Source organism: Electrona antarctica (genome assembly GCF_951216825.1).
Source record: "Electrona antarctica genome assembly, chromosome: 13".
Lineage (NCBI taxonomy): Eukaryota > Metazoa > Chordata > Actinopteri > Myctophiformes > Myctophidae > Electrona > Electrona antarctica.
Genome location: NC_136794.1, coordinates 12316217 through 12340824, shown reverse-complemented (window position 1 = coordinate 12340824; position 24608 = coordinate 12316217). Strand labels below are relative to the sequence as shown.

The 24608-nt window shown below is 42.5% G+C and overlaps 1 protein-coding gene across 2 annotated transcripts; it reads right to left on the bottom strand.

The window, feature by feature from the left end:
* Positions 1–2944: 2944 nt before the first annotated feature.
* Positions 2945–24351, bottom strand: f5 (coagulation factor V; the record flags this gene model as incomplete). Of its 2 annotated transcripts, XM_079518745.1 has the most annotated exons (25): positions 2945–3202; positions 4129–4311; positions 4659–4810; positions 4917–5061; positions 5470–5625; positions 6967–7052; positions 7933–8004; positions 8110–8226; positions 8496–8675; positions 9222–9438; positions 10307–10543; positions 11105–11273; positions 11410–14050; positions 14675–14887; positions 15397–15544; positions 15897–16102; positions 16955–17051; positions 17135–17315; positions 17586–17751; positions 17967–18188; positions 18754–18912; positions 19881–20093; positions 21267–21389; positions 23766–23848; positions 24188–24351. In XM_079518745.1, 25 exons carry the CDS (start codon positions 24349–24351, stop codon positions 3056–3058), a joined length of 6477 nt encoding a protein of 2158 aa, XP_079374871.1. In that variant the 3' UTR covers positions 2945–3055. The 2 variants fall into 2 exon arrangements, with proteins under 2 accessions (XP_079374871.1, XP_079374872.1); XM_079518746.1 differs by lacking the exon at positions 8496–8675.
* Between the last annotated feature and the right edge of the window lie 257 nt (positions 24352–24608).

Below are 24608 nucleotides of genomic sequence, written 5' to 3'. Positions count from 1 at the left end.
CGTCATGTTGATGCTTTGTCAACATAACATTTTGTGTCCAATGTAGAGTAAGTACCCCTTTCGTGTACCATATTGACGAGTACAGATGATTTACTGTACTATTCTTTACCTATATCACATGCCTCAATCATCAGAGATGGTGCATGCTGAGAAGTGAAGCTGGAACTCTTGTTAAAAGAAAGTGCACTTACTAGCCTTGAGAAGGCTATTGCAATTGGTTTATCCAAGGAATTATGCCAAGACTCATCAGTGCAGTACAAGTGGAAAATTGCACAAGGTCTGGACAAAAACAGCCCAGAGCGAATGTTACCGATGTGACGAAATGGGACATCTTGTAGCAAGCAAGTGTTGGAATGTCAATTGCAGGAAATGTGGCAGAAAGGGGCACATGATTGAACATGCTTGTAAAAGCTAGCACATGATTGAACATGCTTCTAAAAGCTATAGGGAGCTGACAAAAAACAACGAAAGGCCATATACACACTAAAGGTGAAAGCAGCAGTGTATGTACTTTCAGTTAATGGGTTTCCCCTCTGCTGGACAGAGAACAAGGTTCATTCCCTCCAGTAGGCCTATTATAGCTGTACATGCAGGCCACTGTGGTATATAGTCCGCATGAAAGAAGTGGCCTGGGACTCAGGGATGGAAATTATTATCAGTACACAGTACGTAAATTGTAGCAATACTTTTATCTTACCACTGCTTTGCATAAGCCTTTGTTTACTCTAGTGTCAGGACATGTCTAACTTAAAACTATACTCAATCTTTGATAAGAACAACATAGATATATTTAAACGTTCAAAATTAGCAACATAAGACAGATTAAAGGGAAACTAGGTAACATTAAGCCCCTCCGACATATGTGGCAGCCAAGTCTATGAACTTTTAATGTTTGTTTAGAGTAAATGGTAATAAATGATGCATTAGATTGTGCATTACATTCACGCACACATTCATACACCGATGGAGGCGGAAACCATGCAAGGCACCAACCAGCACATCAGGAGCAATTATGGGTTCAGTGTCTTGTATTGTTCAAGGACACTTTATGACACTAACTCTGAGGGAGCCCGGGTTCGAACTGCCATCCGGCCACTCTACCCCTGAGCCACTGCCGCCCAGACAGAGTAACAGAGTAGTAACAGAGTTTAAAAGAGTGTGTTTGTTTAAAGAGTGTGATTTATATTTTAGGATTTCCCTCGCAGCCACTATATTGTTGTGCTGGTGGTGTGTTTCCTTGCAGAAAGACACATCCCTCTGGCTGTATTTTGGTTTTGTTCCACTGTTTAGTTGACATTCATCCCTTTGCAGGGATGTGTTTCTGTGGGGGGAGGGGGAGCTCGGCCAGATCTCTTAATTGATCCCTTTAAACTTCAAAGTGGTTGTGCCTGAGTTGATTGATTGGGCCATGCAAGTGTAAAACTTGATAGTATCTAGTATAGTATCCCTGTAAGGACGTTTGGAGGTAAGGGCAGCAGCATTCAGATGAATCTCAGATAGCTACCTGTCCATTGATGGACATATTTGGTAGAACTTTCCGGATGACCAGACTCAGCTTCACCCAAGCTGTGTGACAGATCCATACTTTCCTTTTCCACTCAGTTAGTCAGGACACCAAAACACAATACCAACCCACTGCAACAACTAATCTTTCTTCTTTAAAGACTGTGAGCCAATAAATACTTTGTGCATGGGGTTTTATTTGTGATGTCACCAGCCATACCCAAATATGGTGTGATCCAAGCAGGAAGATTCCAGTCTGAATTGAATAGAAATATAGCCAACTAAGCCAAACAAGTATTATGTAAAGATCAAGGAATTAACTACCGGTATCTACCTTAAACATTTTTGCGGTTTACAGCTCTAATAGATTTTCCCTGTATATTATTGTGGGAACAGAAAGATAAATGACTCGCTCTCTCTGTCTCTCTCGCTCCCACCACTCGAGTGATCTGTCTGTCTGTCTGTCTGTCTGTCTGTGGGGAATTGGCTTTTGGTGTTGAGGGCTGACATGAATGGCACATTTCATGGAAGTCCGGGACAGTACCGAAGCAGTAGCTGACTGGGTGGTCCCCCCTTTTCAAAAAGGGGTACCAGAGGGTGTGTGCCAATTATAGAGGCGTCACATTACTCCAGTCTTTCTGAGTGACATGATGTCATGTGATGTCAGGTCGCAGACACATTTTTATGGGTCCGTGACTACGCTAAATAAACAATTTCAACATTTTTCATTCATTAATAAAGTATTTCATAAATAGAATAAAATAAATCAAATAACGTTAAGGAGTTGTGAAAATAGCAGATTTACAAGCTCGCAACGCAATCTATTTTTCACTATAGTTTAGGTCCTGGGCAAACTAAAATTTCTTGAGCTAAAAAGTTTGGGAACAGCTGACATACTGATATCAGGCCTCCCACATGAACTGGGTTATCCACATTATAGCCATGCCATGTGTATATATAACATTCTCTCATTATACAACGTTTCCCTCCAGACCTTTAATGTTCTAGGTTTTAACGTGATTTGCCAGCATTGAATTCATCCACTGAATACAGTAAAGGGTAATTAGATTTATTGACAAATAAAATAAACTTATATACTACTTACATATTTACATCCATTCACATTAATTCACGACACAATGCAATGTATATATAAAAGTGTGCAATTGGCAATACATTTCATCCATGTTCATTTCCTACAGTATGTAAGGAAGAGGCAATAACACTGTTACCTTTCCTAGATAGATGTAACTTGAGTCCCCCTGGTGGCATGAATGCTGATTTATGATACAGTAGAGCTAACTGTAGCTGTTGAACTTCTCACATACACGTCACAACTCACAATGAGGAATGGCCGTGCATGCGTGCGTGCGTGCGTGCGTGCGTGCGTCTGTGCGTGTGTGTGTGTGTGTGTGTGTGTGTGTGTGTGTGGGGGGGGGGGGGGGGTATAGGGTATATGTGCTTGCATACAGTATGTACGTTTGTACTGTGCGTGTCAGGTACATAATAGACTGCGTGCCAGTATATGTTTCTTCTTCTTGCGTGAGTTCCATCACTCAAAGTCACAGCCCAGCAGTTCTATTCTCATGGTGATGGAACTCCTCCAACTCCTGGGGAGGATCCGTATAAAGCGGGAGAAGATGGGAGGGTAGATGTAGTTCTTCACGTGACCGTTGTTGTCCGTGTTCCCGATAAACGTCTGGAATGGAAAGTGACGGACATGTTTTGAATGACTTCAATCATCAAGCTATGTGAGTGAGTGGACTTTTGTTTTCACGTTGGTTGGAAACGACTAAACTTACAGTACATTAACCCCTTTTGGTGTTTTAAGCATTATGCTATACTTTAGCTATTGAAAAATAGCAGGTCTACAAGCTCATAGCAAGATCTACGAGCTTGTAGATCTGCTATTTTTGAAAAATCTTTGAATATATATTCTTTCAGAGCGAGCGTTTCCTTGAGTCCTTGACATGACATTTTGAGAACCACTGATATAGAAACATAAGGGTTTTTCAGAAAACTGTCATGATTTAGAAGACATTTGTAGAATCTGGTCTCAGGTCTAAATGGGTTAAACCAAGCCCCCAGTAAGGCTATCCAACATTGAAGATGCCACTACCTACTGGCGAAATGTGGAATTGCAGCACTTTAATGGAGGTGGACGGACGTTCATGACGTCACGTGCGTAAGCCCGGACCTCAAAATTGAGGTCCGGGGCTAGGCTAGGCTAAACTTCGCTCGCTCGAGCCATTGAGTTATAATTATACTTCCGGAAGACTTCCGGGTGCTTCAAAACGCCACTGAGCAACTTCCACTGAAATGAATAGCGGGGGCGGGCGGGGCTAACGCTCCAGTTCGGTCTCTATCCTTTATATCTCTATGGGTTAAACAGTTTAAACCTGGCATCCCTCTTTTGGGTACACATCATAATAATATTTCAATGTTATTGTCTCCGTGGGGCCAAAGGCATGGCCGGAACTAGGTTTTCGCCATAGTCATGTGATCAAGACGGATCTGTCAGATTTTTCATATTCCATCCCGATTGGCTAAGATTGGCTTTCATAGTTTGCAGTCTCGAAAGACTTTGAGTCTGTGTAATGAATAAAACTTTGTCAGCTGGCGTACCTTTGACGTGTAGTCCGGGTCATCTGTGTAGTCGTTCCAGTGAACGCCGTCGTTGCTGTATTGCAGGGCGTAGGAGATCACGTACATCTCAGTGCCGATTGCCTTGGCACCCTGTGTGACAATGCCAGTGATTTTCTTCACCTGGGCGAGCTCCACCTGTAGCCACTGGTACATGTTACTAGTCTAGAGAGAGAGAGAGAGAGTAAGAGAGAGAGTCAGATGTATCAGACTCGAATATTGTGTGAACACAGACAGAAAGTTTAATTCGAACAAACCGTCCTATACGATTCTGCATAGACAGCAGTCAGACTGGGACATTTTCATGATCGTGATTGTGTGGTTCTCAATCCCTTAATTCCCTTCCAAAGTTTAAGACTGATATTAAATCAGAATCATCTTTATTGTCACATTAAATAAAAAGGTGGGTAGAACAAATAGATGGGGATGTAAGTTACTGACCCTCCGTCGGCCATTTGAATCACGCATGTGCTTGCTGTGTGTATTTGTCTAAATGGGTTGTACGGTTGTACCTTAGCCTGCCATGCGTTGATGGTGCCTTGCATGTTGAGCCGTGCCAGGGACGGCGTCCAGGGACCAGAGTACCAGCTGGTGGCGGTGGAGCTGGCCTTAATGCGACCGTCCTCAATCAGCCTGCTCTCCATACCCAGGGGCACTGAGCAACCTGGGGGAGGGAGTCACATGATATCACAGGCAGCTGCTAGTTTGCAGAACTTTCACCACGCATCAAAGAAGGTATAGTTCTCTAAACGGGGCCCTCAATCTCTTACCGTCGAGCTCACAGCCATAGAACTCCATGCGTAGCGTGGGGTTGTTGTGAGAGTTGATAGGGTGGAGTCTAATGAAGCGGCCAATCAGAGGAGGGAAGAAGGTGTTCACCTTCGTCTCATAGGCTTCCTGGTTCCCAGGGAATATCTAGGTAGACAGAGAGAGCGATTGTGTGAGAGAAAGACCAAAGACAGAGAGAGAGAAAGATACACTAATGACACTGTAGGGTAGGTTGTAGTTTAAAATGTGTTTTGATGATGATGATGATGATGATGATGATGATGATGATGATGATGATGATGATGATAATAGCGTCCCCTTTTAATTATTGAAGGTGTATTTTTGCATTGATTATATATTTGAGGTCATTTTACTACTTGGGCGTTTGTGAGCACCGCAGACAGTTTTTAAGTGCATGTTCTAATCATTAGAACATGCACAGAAATAATAATTATTATTATTATTTTATTATTATTTTAGAATGACGGACATTTTAACGAATTACGTTAAAGTGACCCAAAACTATGTGGACTGGCTACTGTAATTTCCACCCACCTTCCTGAATCTGTTGCTATCGCCCTTGTAGTAGATCCACTTCCTGCGGTCGGTGCTGTAAGAGATGGTGTAGTTGGTGACATACTGAGGATACATCATCTGCTTGGCTCCCTGCGTGGCAACCTGGCTGATTACCACCGGCCTCAGGAAGTCCACCTGTGGCAAAGGGACAGGGGAGACATCAGACATGGACATGGGGACATTATCAAGGGACAGGAGAGACATCAGACATGGGGACATTATCAAGGGACAGGGGAGACATCAGACATGGACATGGGGACATTATCAAGGGACAGGGGAGACATCAGACATGGACATGGGGACATTATCAAGGGACAGGGGAGACATCAGACATGGACATGGGACATTATCAAGGGACAGGGGAGACATCAGACATGGACATAGGAGACATTATCAAGGGACAGGGGAGACATCAGACATGGACATAGGAGACATTATCAAGGGACAGGGGAGACATCAGACATGGACATAGGAGACATTATCAAGGGACAGGGGAGACATCAGACATGGACATTATCAAGGGACAGGGGAGACATCAGACATGTGACATTATCAAGGGACAGGGGAGACATCAGACATGGGAGACTAGGGACAGGGGAGACATCAGACATGGGACATTATCAAGGGACAGGGGAGACATCAGACATGTGACATTATCAAGGGACAGGGGAAACATCAGACATGGACATGGGGACATTATCAAGGGACAGGGAGACATCAGACATGGACATGGGGGACAAGGGACAGAGGAGACATCAGACATGGGACATTATCAAGGGACAGGGGAGACATCAGACATGTGACATTATCAAGGGACAGGGGAGACATCAGACATGGACATGGGGACATTATCAAGGGACAGGGGAGACATCAGACATGGACATGGGAGACAAGGGACAGGGGAGACATCAGACATGGGAGACAAGGGACAGGGGAGACATCAGACATGGACATGGGAGACAAGGGACAGGGGAGACATCAGACATGGACATAGGAGACAAGGGACAGGGGAGACATCAGACATGGACATTATCAAGTAAGTAAGAAAGTACATTTTATTCATATCGCACTTCTCACAGAGAAGACTCACAAAGTGCTTTACATACAGATAATAAAAAACAAAATAAAACAAGGATATTAAAGCAGTTAAAACAGAGGAAGCCTATACAATTTATCGTAAACAGGACAGGCGAATAAGAACAAAAACATGGAAATCAAGACAGGAAGGCCATTTATGTCAATATAACATATACACGCACGCACGCACGCACGCACGCACGCACGCACGCACGCACGCACGCACGCACGCACGCACGCACACACACACACACACACACACACACACACACACACACACACACACACACACACACACACACACACACACACACACACACACACACACACACACACACACACACACACACACACACACACACACACACACACACACACACACACACACACTGTAGGTACCTGAATCCAGTTGTGTTCCCCCTCTGTGCTCCATGCATTGTATTTACCCTGGTTGTTCAGTCTGGCCAAATGAGGTACCCAGGATCCTACAGAGGCAGACATGTATTTATATGCATTTTGTATCCCCATTAAGTATAGACTTATTTTGAAGTATTTATTTATTTACTTAGTATTTAGTGTGTATCACAGGTGATAACACAGACAGACAGACAGACAGACAGACAGACAGACAGACAGACAGACAGACAGACAGACAGACAGACAGACAGACAGACAGACAGAGACAGGCAGGCCAAGAAATAAGAGTCATAAAGGTTTGTTAAATTAATTATTATTAGGGTGTATGGTACGGTATTATGGTAGATAGGATGTTTATGTAAATAGTGGTCCGGTGTAGCTTTATTTCCATTATATTTATAATTCTCTTTGGTTTATTTGCTTACTCTACTTTCTGTTCTCCTTGTCTTGCAGTGGATTGGGGAGCAGTGCTATGATGTCATGACAATCAGTCAAGCGGCGGCACCTGGGCCCGGTGCCGACACCCTGTATAAAAGCCTGTCTCCCCAGTCCCTTCCTCAGCTCTGTTGTGTTCAGTGCTCTCTTGCACTTCTCCCACTATGCACCTTCCCCAACACTTTTGTTAATACATTCAACATGCACCCATACCTTCCACTAATGCATACACGCACTACACTACTGACTACTGACTTCCACACCTCATCTATTTGCTCCTGATTTGGTTTGATTCCTTGTTTTTGATGGCTTAAATAAATATAATATTGCTTTTGAATACTGCGTCTCCCCTGTTTTTTGTTGTATACTTGGCTCCCCTAGGCCAGGTATATAACAAGAGATCTATATTCAATGCAATACTTTTACAGGCCACTGTGGCTGTGATACAGTAGGACTATGAAAGATACAGTATGTTACTAGTAGGAAGGATAATATACATCATATCATGGTTACCTCTGGTATGGTTAGCAGTGATCTGATCGTCTTTCACACTCCCAGAACTTAGTCCCAGGGGATAGTAGCATTCTAGGAAAGATACATGAGCAATGTTACAGAATATAAAATAACAGAACAAAATGACAATGAAATTGTGTTCGAACTAATGGCGGTCTAGTGTTGAGTGGCTCGTACCTTTATCTAGAACCAGGAAGAGGGTCTGCATGCCGTTCTGCTGGTTGAAGCCAACCTCTGTCTCCAGCTGCCAAAGGCCAGGCTTGGATGGCTTCATCTCCAGAGTGGCAAAGCCCCCTGGGACAGAAATGGCAAGGTAAGGGGACACATTTTGGCATAAGTGCTTATTTTGGGTTACATCAATAGTTTTTGCTGTAAGTTATACAATATAAGAGTTTACAACTCAAGTCTCAACAAGTAGTCTCGTTACTGGTGTGCACAGCTCAGAAGGTAGGCACGGGAAGCACACGCGCATGCTTCCCGTACCTAAAGGACATTTCTGTGAGTGCTGGTGATTTGAAATTCGGAAAACCTATACGTCAGACTGCAATGGAAGCGGTGCTAACCAGGCAACAGCGGGAAGACAGCCTGTCGGTAGCCCTTTGTCTGCTTGTGGAGGAAGGTCTGTCCGTGGAAGTAGACACTGTGAACGTCCCTCTGAGATCCCATGTTCAACAGGTGCCAGCGAACCATCTGGTCTGTGTACATCCTCAGCCCCTTTAGGCTGTACACGATGCCATTGATGGCTGGGGGGGGACACAACACGGGAGACATCAGTGATGGACAATAGTAATCAACATTCTTGCTATTCTATTTGTAAATGTATTTAAAGTAGTAGGTGTGCTTGATATTTATATTTTGTGGTTAAAACAAAACGTTTGTTGTTGTTGAAAGGTTAAAGCACTATCATTGCTATATATTTTAACAAAGATATCACATACCTTTACCCTACCTTTAATAGTTCTTAGTATATGGTAGTATTTGACACAGATGGTCAGCTATATTCTTGTGAAATATACACAGTAAAATATGGACCCATGGACCCAACACTGAGGATTTCTATATGTATAGTTTCATTATATAGATATTCCACTGTTACGCTCTTAGCTTACGCATGTTTCATGATAACTACTTTTTATGTATGTGATGTATTGCCATGCTTTTTGTTTTTGCTTATTGTAAATCGCTCTGGATTAAGAGCGTCTGCTAAATGCCTAAATTGTAAATTGTTGTTGTAAATTGATTTCAGTCAATCAACGGAATATAAATCTGTGAATTATGGGCGTTCTTACAGGGGAACTTGAGGTTCTCTCTAAAGTTGGGGTCCCTGACGGCCCTTTGGTTGGTCCTCTCCATCATCTCCCGGTTCCTGTCATAGTACCAGCTCCGGGTCTCATCAAAGGTCATGAAGAGCAGCACAAACTCCCGCATGTCTAGCAGCTTCTGGCGCAGCGTGCCCTCCCGACACACTAGCAAAGGCCCGATCAAACCAGAGTGGATATCCCTCTCCTAGAACGTTTTGTATTTACAGTATTCAGAAATATTCTTACATGAAGATTCAGTGATGTATACAGGTGCATAAAAATATATAATATTGTGGGGAAACATGCATATATTCTATGCAAATAAAGTGAAAAACATTTCAACCTTTTTTCTTTTAATCTTGATTATTACGGTATAGCTCATGAAAAATTAATAAATATTAGTCATTTTCGAGTTACACAGCTTTTTGTCAATGAAAGGAGAATTTGTCATATGTGTCTGAGCAAATCGACATGTTACATCATGATGATGTACGATGATAAGAGTGCCCCTCACTTCACACGGTTTATATTATAATTTCTTCTTGTCGAGTATAAGAACAAAAAAGAAGAAAAAAAGTTTTATAATACAGAAATGTCAACCTTCCGAATTTGGCACCTTTCCACAGTGCAAAAACTACAAGTAACTGGTTTGCTGACGATCTGCTTTTTGTGGCAACACAAATATTAAATGTGCCAACACAAACATTGTGCCAACACAAACATTAAATGTGGAAGAGGTGAGACACCATTCCCAACAATGCAGACGCTATCAAAGCAAACCAGGGCATGGTGGCATGATCACCTCAAGTATTGAGTGCATAAATGGACAACCTACTTTTCAGATGGTCAACATTTCTCTATTATAAATATTTTTTCAATGTAATATATTCTAATATTTTGAGATACTGGATTTTTGAGCTGAATTAATCAAGATAAAAAAGAGAGGTTTGAAATATTTCACTTCATGTGCAATGAAAGTTTCACTTTTCACAATATTAAATATATATATAATTCAAAACATCTGATAGAAAATAGAACTTTGAAGGAATATTACTCAATTTTTCTTTACTCACAGGATTAACCCCAGAATAGTACGCCCAGGTCCGACAGGAAGACTCGTCTTTCGATGGCCCGACCCTGGCAGGGACCTTCCACAGGTACGTGAAGGTGGTGTTGGGTTGAACCTCATTGTCATATTTATACCAGTATTTAGACTCATCATCATACTCCAGCCCCTCGGCCTGCTTGCTATAGGTAACCCCATTCGGGTGCAAGGAGAAAGGACGACTGGCCTTGTTTCTGAAGATCACCTACAATCCAGGAAGACCAGATGGTGAGTGGATAGTTTTAAATAATCCATATTTGCATAGATCATAGAGGGAGGGCGAGCTCCAAAAGTGGTCTAAAGTGGTATACCACTCCACAAAAAGTGGTATATATACCACTTTTAAAAGTGGATCATATGCCTCAGTTAAGTTATTTGCACATCATTGCTATCTCAATATTTCATATTTTGTTTTTTTAAGATATTTTTGGGGCTTTTCTGCCTTTATTGATAGGACACAGTGAAGATAGACAGGAAACAGGGAGAGAGAGAGAGACTGGGAATGACACGCAGCAAAGGTCATCGGGATCGGGACTCGAACCCGCGACACGCTGTCACGGGTATGCGCCTGGACCACTAGGCCAGAGGGCGCCCAATATTTCATATTTGTATGTTTTTTTCATAAATCAGTGTCCTATATTTTAGACTTTGTCATGACATTGTCGTGCAGAAGTAGCAGATCTGCTATTTTCGCTACTTTAGGGATGCTTGTGTGTGAAACTGTAGTTGCACTATAACTTCACACTCATGCTTATAGTAAGCTTACCAAGATGCTCTGTCCAACTTCGGCCTTGATGAGCGGCCCCAGGATGCCCAGGTGCTCCTCCAGCTCCCCCCGGATGTCTGGGGTGGTGAAGTCACTGTCCAGGTATTGCCGGAACACAACCTTGGTGAACTTGGTTTCTTCCATGCTTTGAAGCGACTTCTCTTGCCGCCTGCGGTGAAACGAGTTAGTGTACACTAGTATGTATGTATCTTTGTTCACAGTAGTATTGTGCATTTTTAGCAATAATATCCTCAAACATGCCATCTTTCTTATGGCAGTGCGTGTCATTCTACCCCAGTGCTTACCTATGTCCATAGCCGCCATAGTCCCAGACTACTTCCTCTGCAGAAATGAAGTACGTTCTGACGTTGGTGCCAGCTGTTTTTAGGTAGTATTTAGTAGTCTCATCCAGGGTGATTTCTTTTTGGCTAAGGTAGGGGTCTATGTAGGACACATACTCATACTCATTCTCTTTGACGTCGTCCTGTAGGTCGAGATGATCAGGGTCGTCCCCAGGTACGTATAACTGATAGTCTCTGAAATCGGGCCGTGGCACACCGATGACCACCGGTGTGTTGATCAGATCTTCCTTGCTAGAGATGGACCGTGGCTTGCTGGGGACGGGCCGTGACCCACGTGGGGCCATTCCTGGGTTGAGGCCCCGTGGAGATAAAGAAACTGGTAGTCCAGTCCTGGACTGGGGCTTGTATGCTATCCTCCGCCTGGTTTTCATGGCATGGCCTTTCTTGGGCCACTGTCTGAGGTTCACCGTCCTTTTGGGTTTCTTTGTTGTGGTCGGGGTCGGCGGAGCAGTTGACTTTGGCGGATCGTTTGAAATATACTTGATCATGTGGTCGGGTATCTCCATGGGGACCGTCTGGTGTGAACCGTTGTAGGTCCAGTTGTGTTCCTGGGAGTGGAGGGAGGTGGTTATGATCGCTTCCGAGCTGTTGTTCTGTAGGTAGATGACCACATCCTCACTGCTGTCACTCCCCTCCTCAGAGCTGCTACTGTCTGGAACAAGGGGACTGTTCCAGACAGTAGCCGTAGATTCATTTGACGACACGCTCATATTATTTTCATGTTGATTGGAATCAACACTGGAATTAGTTTCTTCTGAAGAGGAATTAATTGGATTTCCATACTCCTGTCCCACTGTAGTGTTCTGCATATCATGTACGTTGGTCATATTACTGCTTCCTTCCACCATCACTTCAGTGCTGGTTAGGTTGAAGTTGTCTGTGTTGCTAGTGTTAAAACTTGAAGCCGCAGCACTGGAATTGGACCATGAATGGTTTGCTACATCTTTTGATATATTGCTGGTTAGGTTGAAGTTGTCTGTGTTGCTAGTGTTAAAATTTGAAGCCGCAGCACTGGAATTGGACCATGAATGGTTTGCTACATCTTTTGATATATTGCTGGTTAGGTTGAAGTTGTCTGTGTTGCTAGTGTTAAAATTTGAAGCCGCAGCACTGGAATTGGACCATGAATGGTTTGCTACATCTTTTGATATATTAAATGTTGCATTATGATTCACCACTGTTACATTCTCAATGGATGAAACTGCAGTTAGAGATACATTGCCCGTTGATGAGACATGTTGACCAGATGTTGGATCTTCATGAATGGGAGTCTCACTCTCTGTCTTGGCCCCTGCATCTGGGACCCCCGTCTCCCCTGTGGTGTTGGAGGTGTGGTTAAGAGCAGTTAAGACATCTGGGACCCCCGTCTCCCCTGTGGTGTTGGAGGTGTGGTTAAGAGCAGTTAAGACATCTGGGACCCCCGTCTCCCCTGTGGTGTTGGAGGTGTGGTTAAGTGCAGTTAAGACATCTCCTCCTGTGATTTTGTCCTCTGAATCCTCACCCTGGGTCATGTTTGCAGAACTCTGGTTTACACTCTTGTCCTCCAAGACTGAGCTAGCATGTCCTGATAACGTGTCCGTAACATTGCTAGTGTCTGTCGTTATGTTATCTATAGTAAATGATGAACTCACATTATGAACTGTCGTGTTGAGAAGACGCGTTGATAAGGCATGTTGACCAGATGACAGGTCTTCCTTCATGGTGGTCTCGTTGTCTGATGCAGACGCCATCTTGGCACTCGCATCCAGGGGCACCATCTCCTCTGTGTTGTTGTGGTGACGATCGGTTTCCGAGTAGTAGAACACATCTCCTCTGGTGATTCTCTCCTCCGAATCCTCACCCTGGATCATGTTCACAGAACTCTGGTTTACACCTGTTTGGGTTAAATTAATTCTCTTGTCCTCCAAGACTGAGCTACCATGTCTGGTTATATGTTTTGCTTCTGTAATGTTCTTCTCTCTCAGCAGTACACTGGTGTTATGACGTGTGTTGTTCTCTGGCACAGAGATGTTGTGAAGAATTGAGCCACCCGAAGCAGTGCTATTCTGTGTCTGGGTTTGATTTTCACCGATGCTTTGGCTCAACAAAGTATTCGTTGTGTGGTAGGAGCCTTCAAACTTTCGCTGCTCAGAGTCTAAGGTTCTATTTGATTCAGGCTCTGAAGGAACGGTGTCATTCCCATTCGTTCCCTTCTCAGCGGCAGACCTCAGTTTGACAGTGGCACCCTCACCACGTCCAGACACACCATAGTCGAAGCCGGAGAGATCCAACTCCTCCATATCCGAGTTTTTGGACTTGTTCTTATGAGACCTGAGGCCGAGTTCGTCTGCAAACATTGCTGTGTAATCATCAACCACATACTCTTCCTCCTTCTTGTTTTTTAACAATAACACCTCCTCTTTTTTCTCTTCTTCTTCTGAAGTAGGAGGCTTCCAAACCGTGAAGTCTTCCTCCTGTTTGCCTCCTGTTTCCCCGTAGTCTGAATATTCATACTGATAGTCACGGAAGCACTCCACATCCCGGAACTTTACTCTCATCCCTTTGGTTGTCTCATGGGAGTTGAGGGAAGCCAGGAGCCAGATGCCTGATTTAAAGGAGACATACAGTATGCATTGGTCATCTGTGGTCTATATTTGGCCACCTGACCCTATCATCCCTACTCTGGAACCGAACATTTGGCAAAAATATCTGTTTTACAAGCTCACAACATGTTGCATTGCAAGCTTGTAGATCTATCTATTTTTGGCTAAGAGATTTGGGGCTCCATTTTCGTCACTGCTAAACCCCTTATCCCTAAACGTCTTTTACTTTTTTTACTATTTTGAAAAACATTTTGAATAGTTCAACTAGCCAATCTACATTGACACGTTGTGAGCTTGTAGACTGGCCATTTTAACTATTCAAAAATGTTTTGCAAAATAGTGTAAAAAGGCAAAGAAGTTTAGGGATAAGGGGTTTAGCGGGGACAAAAATGGAGCCCTTGGTGATCCCTGGGGGGCTCTGGTCAATGAAGTACATAGGGTGTAAGTTGTATACTTGTTATCTGTGATGATGAACTGACACTGAACCCTCATCTATGCTAAACCAAAGGATTGCTTTAGCTGCAAATGCTATCAGACTGATAATTAATTTAATCTGAGGATTACACATTTTACAGATCACAAACAACTGTGCAATGTTTACATAAAAGGTCACTGTAAGCACTTACCAACATTGTCCATGTTCATGGAGATGGTCTCTCCAGTCATGGGGAAGAGGCTGAGGAAGTCCTCTGTGCGCTCATTCAGCTCAAACGTGTGTCCGTAGAAGGTGGCCGTCTGGATGTAGTCCTGTGCACCTATACTGGACATGTGCCACGTTGCAATCTCACCATTACAGAAGCCCAGGGTCTGACCGCTCTCAAACACATAGCCGTTGATCGCTGTAGGGACAAAACATCAATAAATACTGTAATATGGGTCAGAAATACAATGGTACAAGGTGGTTCCAGGTGGTCCCCAGCTACATGATGGAGAGTTGGTAACCAAATGGACCCTTATTAGATCTTTAACTCTTGAGAGCATAACATGAAACCATATTGTACGCTCTCAAGAGTTAAATTCTTGTTAATCTGCATTACTTAATTTACAAGAAATATACACAAGTAGAGAATTTAGAATAATTATATCCATAATAATGGAATTTTGTACAAAATCTTCTCCAACAACAAAATATTCAAAGTTTTGGGACTGAGCGGCTAAATCTCATCAAATGGTGGTCCGTGGCTCAAATTCTGTAATGGACCTTGAAGGGTTGAAAACAACAGATGTAAATTCATCACACAAATCCGGTTGTATGATACTGTAGATGGTAGGCCTTTGATGTGATATGGTGAATAAGACATTTTGAGTACTGTACAGTAAAAGGACAATGATTTGTAGCAGAACTCACTGTGCATAACATTAGATTTATAAAAGTCAGGGTCTGCCTTGTTGACTCTGGATCGATCACTGTAGGTGTGAATGTTCTTATCCAGGTACCAGCTCTTGTTTTCATCAAAGACTGCAAACATGGCATGCTGCTCTTTGTCTGATTTCAGCTATAAAAGAAAAACATACAAATATAAACTAATAAACTGGGTTCATCTAAGCAGGATAAAATAAAACGGAACTGGAGAGAATTCACACTGTGTTTTAGCGACCCCAAGTGGCAGCGAGAGGTAATGTCACACCAACATTTCACTGCTTGTACATGAGTGAGTGACAAATAAACCCTTGTGTTGAATCTTTCGTAGTTTAGCTTTAATACTGTTATAACCATTAACTGTTACAAGCATTTTGTTTGTTATGCAAGTTCTCTGTAATATTGACACATGGTGACAACTACCACGTTATCTTACTGAAAAAAGTTGCATAATGCAGATGTCTGTGTGAAACGTGTGATTACATTACCTGCACATTTCTGACATTGAGGGACTGACTCTTGCAGATGAGGATCGGTCCCACGAGTCCTGAGGCGATGTCTCGAGGTGTGTCCACCGCGCTGTGGTACATGCGTGTGAGACACCGGGAGTCTCCATCCAATGGCTCGTCCTGCTCCACCACTTTCCACGTGTAGATGTGAGTCTGGCCCGGCTGGACACCATGAGTCTGGTTCCCTGGGAGGACACAGGCAAGTATCACTTCTATTCAGTGATGGATATAACTGCCAGGGTAAATGGGGTATGTGCCCTGATGTGAACATGATAAAACTTAGCAGACACTACACAATATACATTATGTCTATCGATCTACAGCAAATAACATACATAACATATGTGAACAACAAGTACCCAACATACATCTGCATAATGTAGTTTAACTATTATATATATCGAAATAGACAGCAAGTAGTCATACAAGGAACGAGGAGTGCTAGAGGGTGAGTCTGAAGAGGTTTATTCCACAGCTTGGGAGCCAGGAAATAAAAAGGTAGATTTATTGCTGTGCATGTATGGGATTCTTCAAATTAAGAAATTAGATCAAATCTAGGACGAATTAAGCATTAACCGCAATTCTATCATGGAAAAGGAATGAACTGCATGTATGTTGGCACTGAACAACCAGAGGTTAAGCTTTGTTTCAGCAAAATGTTGACGTTCCCCAATGTTTGTACTGTATGTATTCTAAGAGAGCAATATAACAGAGTTTGTATCCCCAAATCATGATAATCCATCTCTGTTTCTATTCTAACCTATACATTTGTTATTTTTTAAAGTGGAGCGGACAGCCCATTACAACTAAAGTTGGAGGAAAGACAAGGAGATTTGTTCACAGGATTTGAACTCACATTAGACTTAAGTGCAGGGTAAAGATGCATAATCAGAATAAGATGCCATGATGCTCCATTCTTTGTTGTATTGTGTTCTATGGTATTCTGTTGTGTTTCCATTTAATTCAAATTTGGTCTTGGCTGTGTCCGATGAATAAATGTTACCTCTCAAAACACCATCAACAGAAAGACACAGTACCTCCCGCTGGGTAGTTGACTCCTTCTTGTGATTTCTCTATGGTCAGTCCATGTGGGTAGATGCTGTAGGGTCTGGAGGCCATGTTCTTGAAGTAAATCTGATAAAGACAGATGGATGTGAGAGCCAATATCTACAGTATGTGCTATAGTCAGAAGGTGAGTCGTGGGAGTGTGATGTCACCTTGATAACGTCTCTGATCTGGGCTCTGATCACTGGGCCCAAGATGCCAACCTCGTCCTTCCTCTGCTGGTTCTCTGCTCTCACAGTGAACGTATCGTCTGTGTACTGCGTGTACAACGCCTTCCTGTACTTTCCACCGATTCGATTCAAGCCTGGTGTCAGGTAGTCTAACTTGAAGTCCCTAAAACAGATTTATGGATAGAGTGACATGTACACAGACAGACAAACAAGCAGCCTTAGTACAATAGTTTCCCACTCAACGCTACAAGGCAGCTCAAATAATAAAAAGAATCCCACTTGTGTGAAGTGAGGGGCGCTCTTATCATCATACATCATCACATTCCGGCCAATCACAATTGGCATCCTCACTTTTGGGGGGGGGGGGGGGGGGGGGGTTGAGAATGTGATTTTTTTCATCAAGGATCAAATCAGTGAATATATATTTTTTTACTTGTCAATAGAATCTGGCATGTTGGGCGCGTAGTTCCAGATAATCTCCTCAGCAGCAATGTAGTACTTCCACACTTTGCTTTCACGTCGTTGCTGAATGGTCAGCCTCTGCTCGGGTGCCATAAAGCCAGCACAGAACTTCACATCCACAAAACCATGCAGGCCAGCTAGAGGGAAACAATTATTGATAAAAGTGCAGTAAAGGTCCATTTGAAGGTACTTCATTGCATTTATAATATCTTGATGCACTCTACCTTGTAAGGAGATTGAATTAGTTTAAGCGGTAAACTTACTATACTCTACATGCTTCATTTTTGTTATACCAGTTATACAGTGGAAGATACCAAATCTGTAGTGTGATAAACGGAACGCTTGTTCATACCTTCCAGGTGTTTGGTGGTGTGTGAGGACAGCATCCACCTGCCAGGGTGAACAGCTGTCATGCTGGCCGTGGTGGCAGAACCACTGACCAGGCCCACAGATGACACTTTGTGCCCGGCCTGCTGAAACACCTGCCCGTTCATATGAACAGAGAACACCTCGGGCTCTGAATTCATGCCCATCAGGTGCAGGCTCACAGCGCTGTGAGCACAAATACTGACATCTGGGGGAGAGAGAAGAAAGCCACAGGTTATCTATTTTCTCTTGAGTTTACTGCCAGTGCCATTCGCGTGGTCACGTGTGGATATTTTGGAAATATGCATTGAATTTGCCTAATTACATTTAAGTCATTAATATTTTTTCTTTTAGCAATGAATTAATCTGTTTAGTGATGTTGCTATTTGTGACTTTGATCTTTAAGTCTTTTGACTGCTGGGCAAACATATTAAGCAATTCCAAGATGTGTCTTTTTTCGCATTTAGATAATGAGTATCATTCACAATCATGTCGTACTTTATCAACTATTTTAGTTTCTAAATTATTCACACTGATTAATCAAATAATGGAGAAGAAATTGACAGATGAATTGACATATTAACCAATTATGAAAATAATTATATCGGGCAATATGAACCACAAAGGACCGATGTCTGGGGTCACACGGCAAAAATAGCAAATCTACAAGAGCTCAAAACAAGTCACAGATGACACCATTGTGGTGTCATCTGTGTACATACATTAGGCTTGACTAACTGACCGGGTAAATACATTAGGCTTGACTAACTGACCGGGTAGGGATCCACTTGTGTATCCATTGATGGTGTATTTGACTTGGTTGTCTATGCCGTGGCCTTGGCGGTACCAGCTCTGTCTCTCATCAAACACCCCAAACAGGAACACATATTCGTGGTGGAACCGGAACTGTTCCCCCAACTCGTCCAGACTGCCTGTTGAAAGCCAGAAATAGACAAGACAGACAGTGAGACAAACACACATACCAAGAGAGTGGAAAGAAGAGAGTATGGCGTGATGGAGGGAGAGAGAGAATGTGTGTTAGTGTTTGGGCTAAATACTGTATTTGCAATACTATTTCCTAACTAATTTCTTCCCAAACATTGTATCACAGTTTTTAAGTAAAATAATCTTGCAGATGATGGTTGTGATGGAATTAGAATCAGTGCACCTGGCTTCGCTGTCTTTTTAATACTGTATGTTGTTTTTGCAGACAGAAGCCCTTGTCCAGATGGGTTCGTTCTTATCTGTCTGCATTCCGTTATGTTGAGCAAGGTCATTGGTAACAATAGAGTTGTGTGCATGTGAAATTCCCTCCCTTAAAAACTCTTGTAATCTACCAACTCACTGAGAGACACTGAGGCTCCTACAAGGTCTCAAGACGTACTCTAAAGCTAGCAAACATTAAACAAGACAGAGTGATTGTGTTTAGTGATTCATCTCACCACTGTTCATTAAGTTGCATGTTGCAACATGTTGTACCTGGTTTGCAGATTATGGTGGTGAATGCTGAATTAGGGGTGGGACGATATGGGTACCTCACGATACGATATATATCGCGATATTAGGCCCTCGATAACGATAATATCACGATATTCAATATATTGCGATATTTGCGATATATCAATATATTGTATGAAATGTCATCAACGATATATCACGATATCTGCAACTACAAAATACTTGGAACTTGGAACTGTGCTCGGACACAAGGAGGGACACACACAGCTGTCTATAGTGGTTGCACCACTCAAACACTAAATTAATAGTGTTTGTGGGGAAAAAATCGATTATTTATCGCGGGAGGACGTATCGATATATATCGCCATATCGATATTTCAGCACACCCCTATGCTGAATATGTATCTGTCTTGCAGATTATGGTGCATGCTGAATACTGTACCTGGCTTGCAGATGAGCAGGGCACCAATGAGGCCTGTGTTGTAGTCCTGCACCATGCTGAAGTGGGACATGTAGGTGTAGGTGAGACAATCTGGGTCATTTATCTGGGGGGCCACGTCTGATGTCAACTCCCAGTAATATGTGTGCTCTCCATTGGGTGGTACCACGTCATCCTCCTTCTCCTTCTGTGACGTGTTGTCAAAATACTGGGCTCCTGGCAGAGAAGAACAGCTCCAATCAGAACATTATCATCATGATCCAGGAAAGAATATTAATAATAATTTAACTAAAAGGTACACACAGTACTCTGCCAAGACCATGGATGTAACTCTGTATCTGGGCAAGTCTGTGATGTTGGTCATTTATGACATGTATGACGTATGACTCTTATATTCAGCTATAGTGTAGATTCTTGTCCTAACATAAACATTAAATGCCATTGACAATGAATGGAGAATTTACGTCATGTGTCTGAGCAAATCGGTATTTTTGTGTTAACAAACATTAAATGCCATTGACAATGAATGGAAAAGAGCGCCCCTCACTTCACACAGGTGTGATTGTACTTTTTACCAAAGTAATAAAGTGAAATATTTCAAAAATATATACACAATATGTGAAATAAAATGCATGGAGGTACATCCTTGCCCTACTGGCAGTGTGCTGTGTGCACAAGAAAACTAGTGCAGGGGTGCAATGGGGATGTCCTCACTTTCTGTGTCAACTGGAGTCAGATTAACATTTGACTCATGCTCAAAACATGCTGGAGGTTTAAGCCTAGTAGCGCAGTTAATAATTTAAAGAGTTTCCTGTACACAAGTCATGAGTCTGTTACGTCATTTCAGTTATTAAAATAAGACATCCTCGATGGTTTTAAAATCCCTGTGTTGTGTACAGTCAGTGTTAAATGTATTATATATTATATGTACTTTGTCGAATAAACCAAAACAAGGTTTTCCTCTCTACTATGTGCATTGAATATTACCGTAATTAAATTGTCATTAGTCTCAACCCCCCCTGATCCACAATCCCCAGGAAATTGTTTCTTATTATTATTGTGTGTCTGGAATGACACAGATCGTTATTTCCTTGGGCTTAACAGGGCATGCTGTTGGACTTCAGTACTGTTGACTGCCTTCATCTGCTTATCCTAGTTAATATTGAAGAAAAGGCCAAACACAGCTGTTTGTCTATTGCCCAATTTTGTGTATTTAAATGAATCAGTACTTCAAGAGCACCCAGAGTAGCCTAGGAAAAACCATTTGCTTCGTTTATTATAGCATGTCTGGTGTTCTTAGGGGTTTTAACAGATGGGTAAACCTCCGTGGCCACAGTAAGCTGCCACAACAGCCATGACACATGTGTAGTCGTGTTTAACAGTACCAACCCTCTGACTGTTTCCCGTAAGCGATCCCATGTGGGTGGATGCTGTATGGCCTGTCCGCCATGTTCCTGAAAGTGACGACAACGACCTCTCCCACTTGACCCCTCACCGTGGGTCCGAGTAGGCCTGCAGAGAATTGGGTTAAAGTTTAGTTATTAACTTATTAAGGCTTCAGCCCACTAGCGCTCCTCAGTCTTCACACACTATACTACTGAATAAATTAGTAGCACTATTTTATTTATGTGACGAGACAAGATATTAGTCTAATACTATAGTGGTCAGGAGGTACAGGCACAAACCAGTAAATTCAACGGGTGCTCGAACAAAATAAATAAACTGAAAACGAAGAAGGAACTCTGCACACCGTTAAAAGCTCCCAAAAAAAGCGGGGAAAAAACATACGTTTCGACCTCTGTGGCCTTCGTCAGGTATACCTAAAGGCTACAGAGGCCGAAACGTATTATGTTTTTTCTGCTCTGGTAATTTAAGTTTTTGGGGATATTAGTCTAATACCCCACAATCAGTATCCTTACTGTGTGCTGCAGAAAGTAATACATTATATTGTTGTGACAATAATGGAATATCTTTCTGTTGAGATATCCTTTGCTTATATCCTCTTCAATTATATTGTCTAATATCATATATTAAAAAGTGCCAATTAGTTATGGCATAGTGTGATCATATAGTTTTGCTGAATATTATGAGTATATTGTTATTGTGTGTCTATGCTTGAACACTTGACCCACATTATTAGTTGTAGGTTGTTTTCTCAACAGAATACCACATGAAGCAGTTCATTCAATCAATGCCAACATGATACCCAGACATGTTGTACATACTGTGACAATGGTGCAAGGTCTTTATTAGTGTCCCAGAAGGGCAATTAGGTTTACAGCAAAGTAGTGGTTTAAAACATACAAACAAAACAAACAGTACAGGACAACAACAGACATGAGACACCATAGCATAAACGATGTATAGAATCAAAGTAAAGAAAATAGAAAAGGCTACATTCAGAAAAAGTGCTAGGATAAATAAGTGCTTGTTTCAACATCGTCATCATCAGCAACATATCATCACTTACATCATGTCACTGGCACCGTTGACTGCACGAATCGAGGCAGGGACAAAGGAGTGCTTATATCTGTTATTTTTGACAACGGGGGCACCCAGACGACGGCCCGATGGCAACAGCCTGTACTCTGACTCGAGTGGGTGGGCATTATCCTGCCGAATGGCCCTGGCCTTCATGAGCAGCTGTCTATTGTAGAAAGGATCGAGGCTCTCCAACTGGATACCAGTAATTTTGGAGGCAGTTTTCACAATACTTCTAAGAGAATTTGTATCTTTAATGGCGAGGTTACCATACCAACAGATGATAGAGAAGGAGATAACGGAATGTACATGGGCACTGTAAAACAGTTTCATCAGGTCTCTGTCGACATTATATCTGGCTAATTTCCTTAGGCAGAAAAGGCGTTGCTGGCCCTTCTTACACAGCATGTCAGTGTTTACATCAAATTTCAATTTGCTGTCAATAATCGTGCCCAGGTATTTATAACTGGGTACGATTTCCACTGGCTGGCCACAGATATCGGTGTTCTGGGTGGGATGGGGACCACGTCTGAAGTCAATACAGAGCTCTTTTGTTTTTGAGATGTTTAATTCAAGGAACGCATCATTGCAGCAGGACAAGAAGTCCTCTGTGACCTGGCCATGCCCGACCTCGTCATTGTCGAGAAGGCTGACAATGACTGAGTCGTCCGCGTATTTTATAATAAAGATAAACAAAATAAACAAAAATGCAGAAAGAACACAGCCCTGTGGCGAACCAGTGGAGGTGGCTAGACACTGTCACACTGTCATTCACCCAATGTATAGTAGTTATCCTCTCACAGGGCAAAACGAACATACATCCATAGCAATGTGTTGAAGTGTTCAAGCGATGACTGTTAACCCATTAGTTCCCATAATTCTAAAGGCTGTGTTGTCTTCTTTCTCTCTGAAAATGGCTATATGATCAATATGTCACCCCAAGGAAAAGCAGAAGGTTCCCAGAAGGGGACGCACAGAAATAATGATTCAGTGGAAATAACCTTTTGCATTGTTAACGTATGGGCGAGGGACATTTAGGAGATTGCGCCAGACTTCATGAACTGCCACTCTGTGATTCTGTATTGCTGAGATGGAGAGCATTTTGGACACCCAGAGATCTCTGTAACTCATTCTACTAATCAATCTGTAATATTTTAACTTTTATGCAATTTGATGAAATACATGTTAACCTTAATACACTTGTCCGCTCTTAACTTCACCAATTAAAGGACACGCAGAGATAGCGTGCTCCATGAGGGTATTTTAAATTATCTCACTGCACTATTTGTTTGTTGTCATCAAGAGCTATCTCTATCACAATGCAGTTCATTTCCACATTTATTCGTCTGGGTGGGAACTGTATTGGGAAATCAGTTCCCGATTATGCAACTCAGACAGCACGTTTACCTAACCAGGAGGGATGAGTCTTTGCCTGCTTGAAGCCTCTCTCATACTCTCTGAAGACCACTTTCTTATGGGTGTGACCAGACCTGGTTTACAAGATGGGGAACAGTGACTCAGCAATTCACATATTCTCATATATCAGCCACACCAACAACAATGATTGAACATTTTAAATTAATAACACGTCAAAAGTAGCCTCCCAAATGACCCTGAATAGTTGCAAATGAGATCCATGTCCACTCCGAAATGCCTGACAGCCCTACCAGAGTTGTTCACAAAATATACACCTCTTATATAATAAAGAATTGTTCATTAAATGATCAAATGATTGTATGAAATGATTACACAATACTACATGTAATGCTACATCTAATTAAAAGCATATCAGGCATGGCGACAAGACTAGTAAACATGATAAACCCTACCTTTGTGGTCCATCGCCTGAATAGTCCCAGTCAATCTGAACAGCGGCAATATAGTAGTGTCTCTCCTTGAGTTTGTCCTCGTGAGCTCTTATGATTGAGAGGACAGTGAGAAGAACCAGGACAGGCAAGAGGCAAGGAGCTCCTGCCCAGGAAAAAAGTCTCATATCTAAGGGTTGAAACTCCTGGTAAAAATGGTCTGTTCTGACTGGAAGTCAGGAAACTATGATCTGACAGAGGTCCACTGTGTGCTTTATCTATCACTGACACATGCACCGTCGCACGTACACGCACACACATATACACTCATGCTCAGATACACGTTTAAACATTATGTCCGAGGGCAGTGAACTGCATCTCGGCTTTTTTTTTCTCCACTATCCTAATTGAAACCATGTGCATTTTGCCCCAAACCACTAGGAGG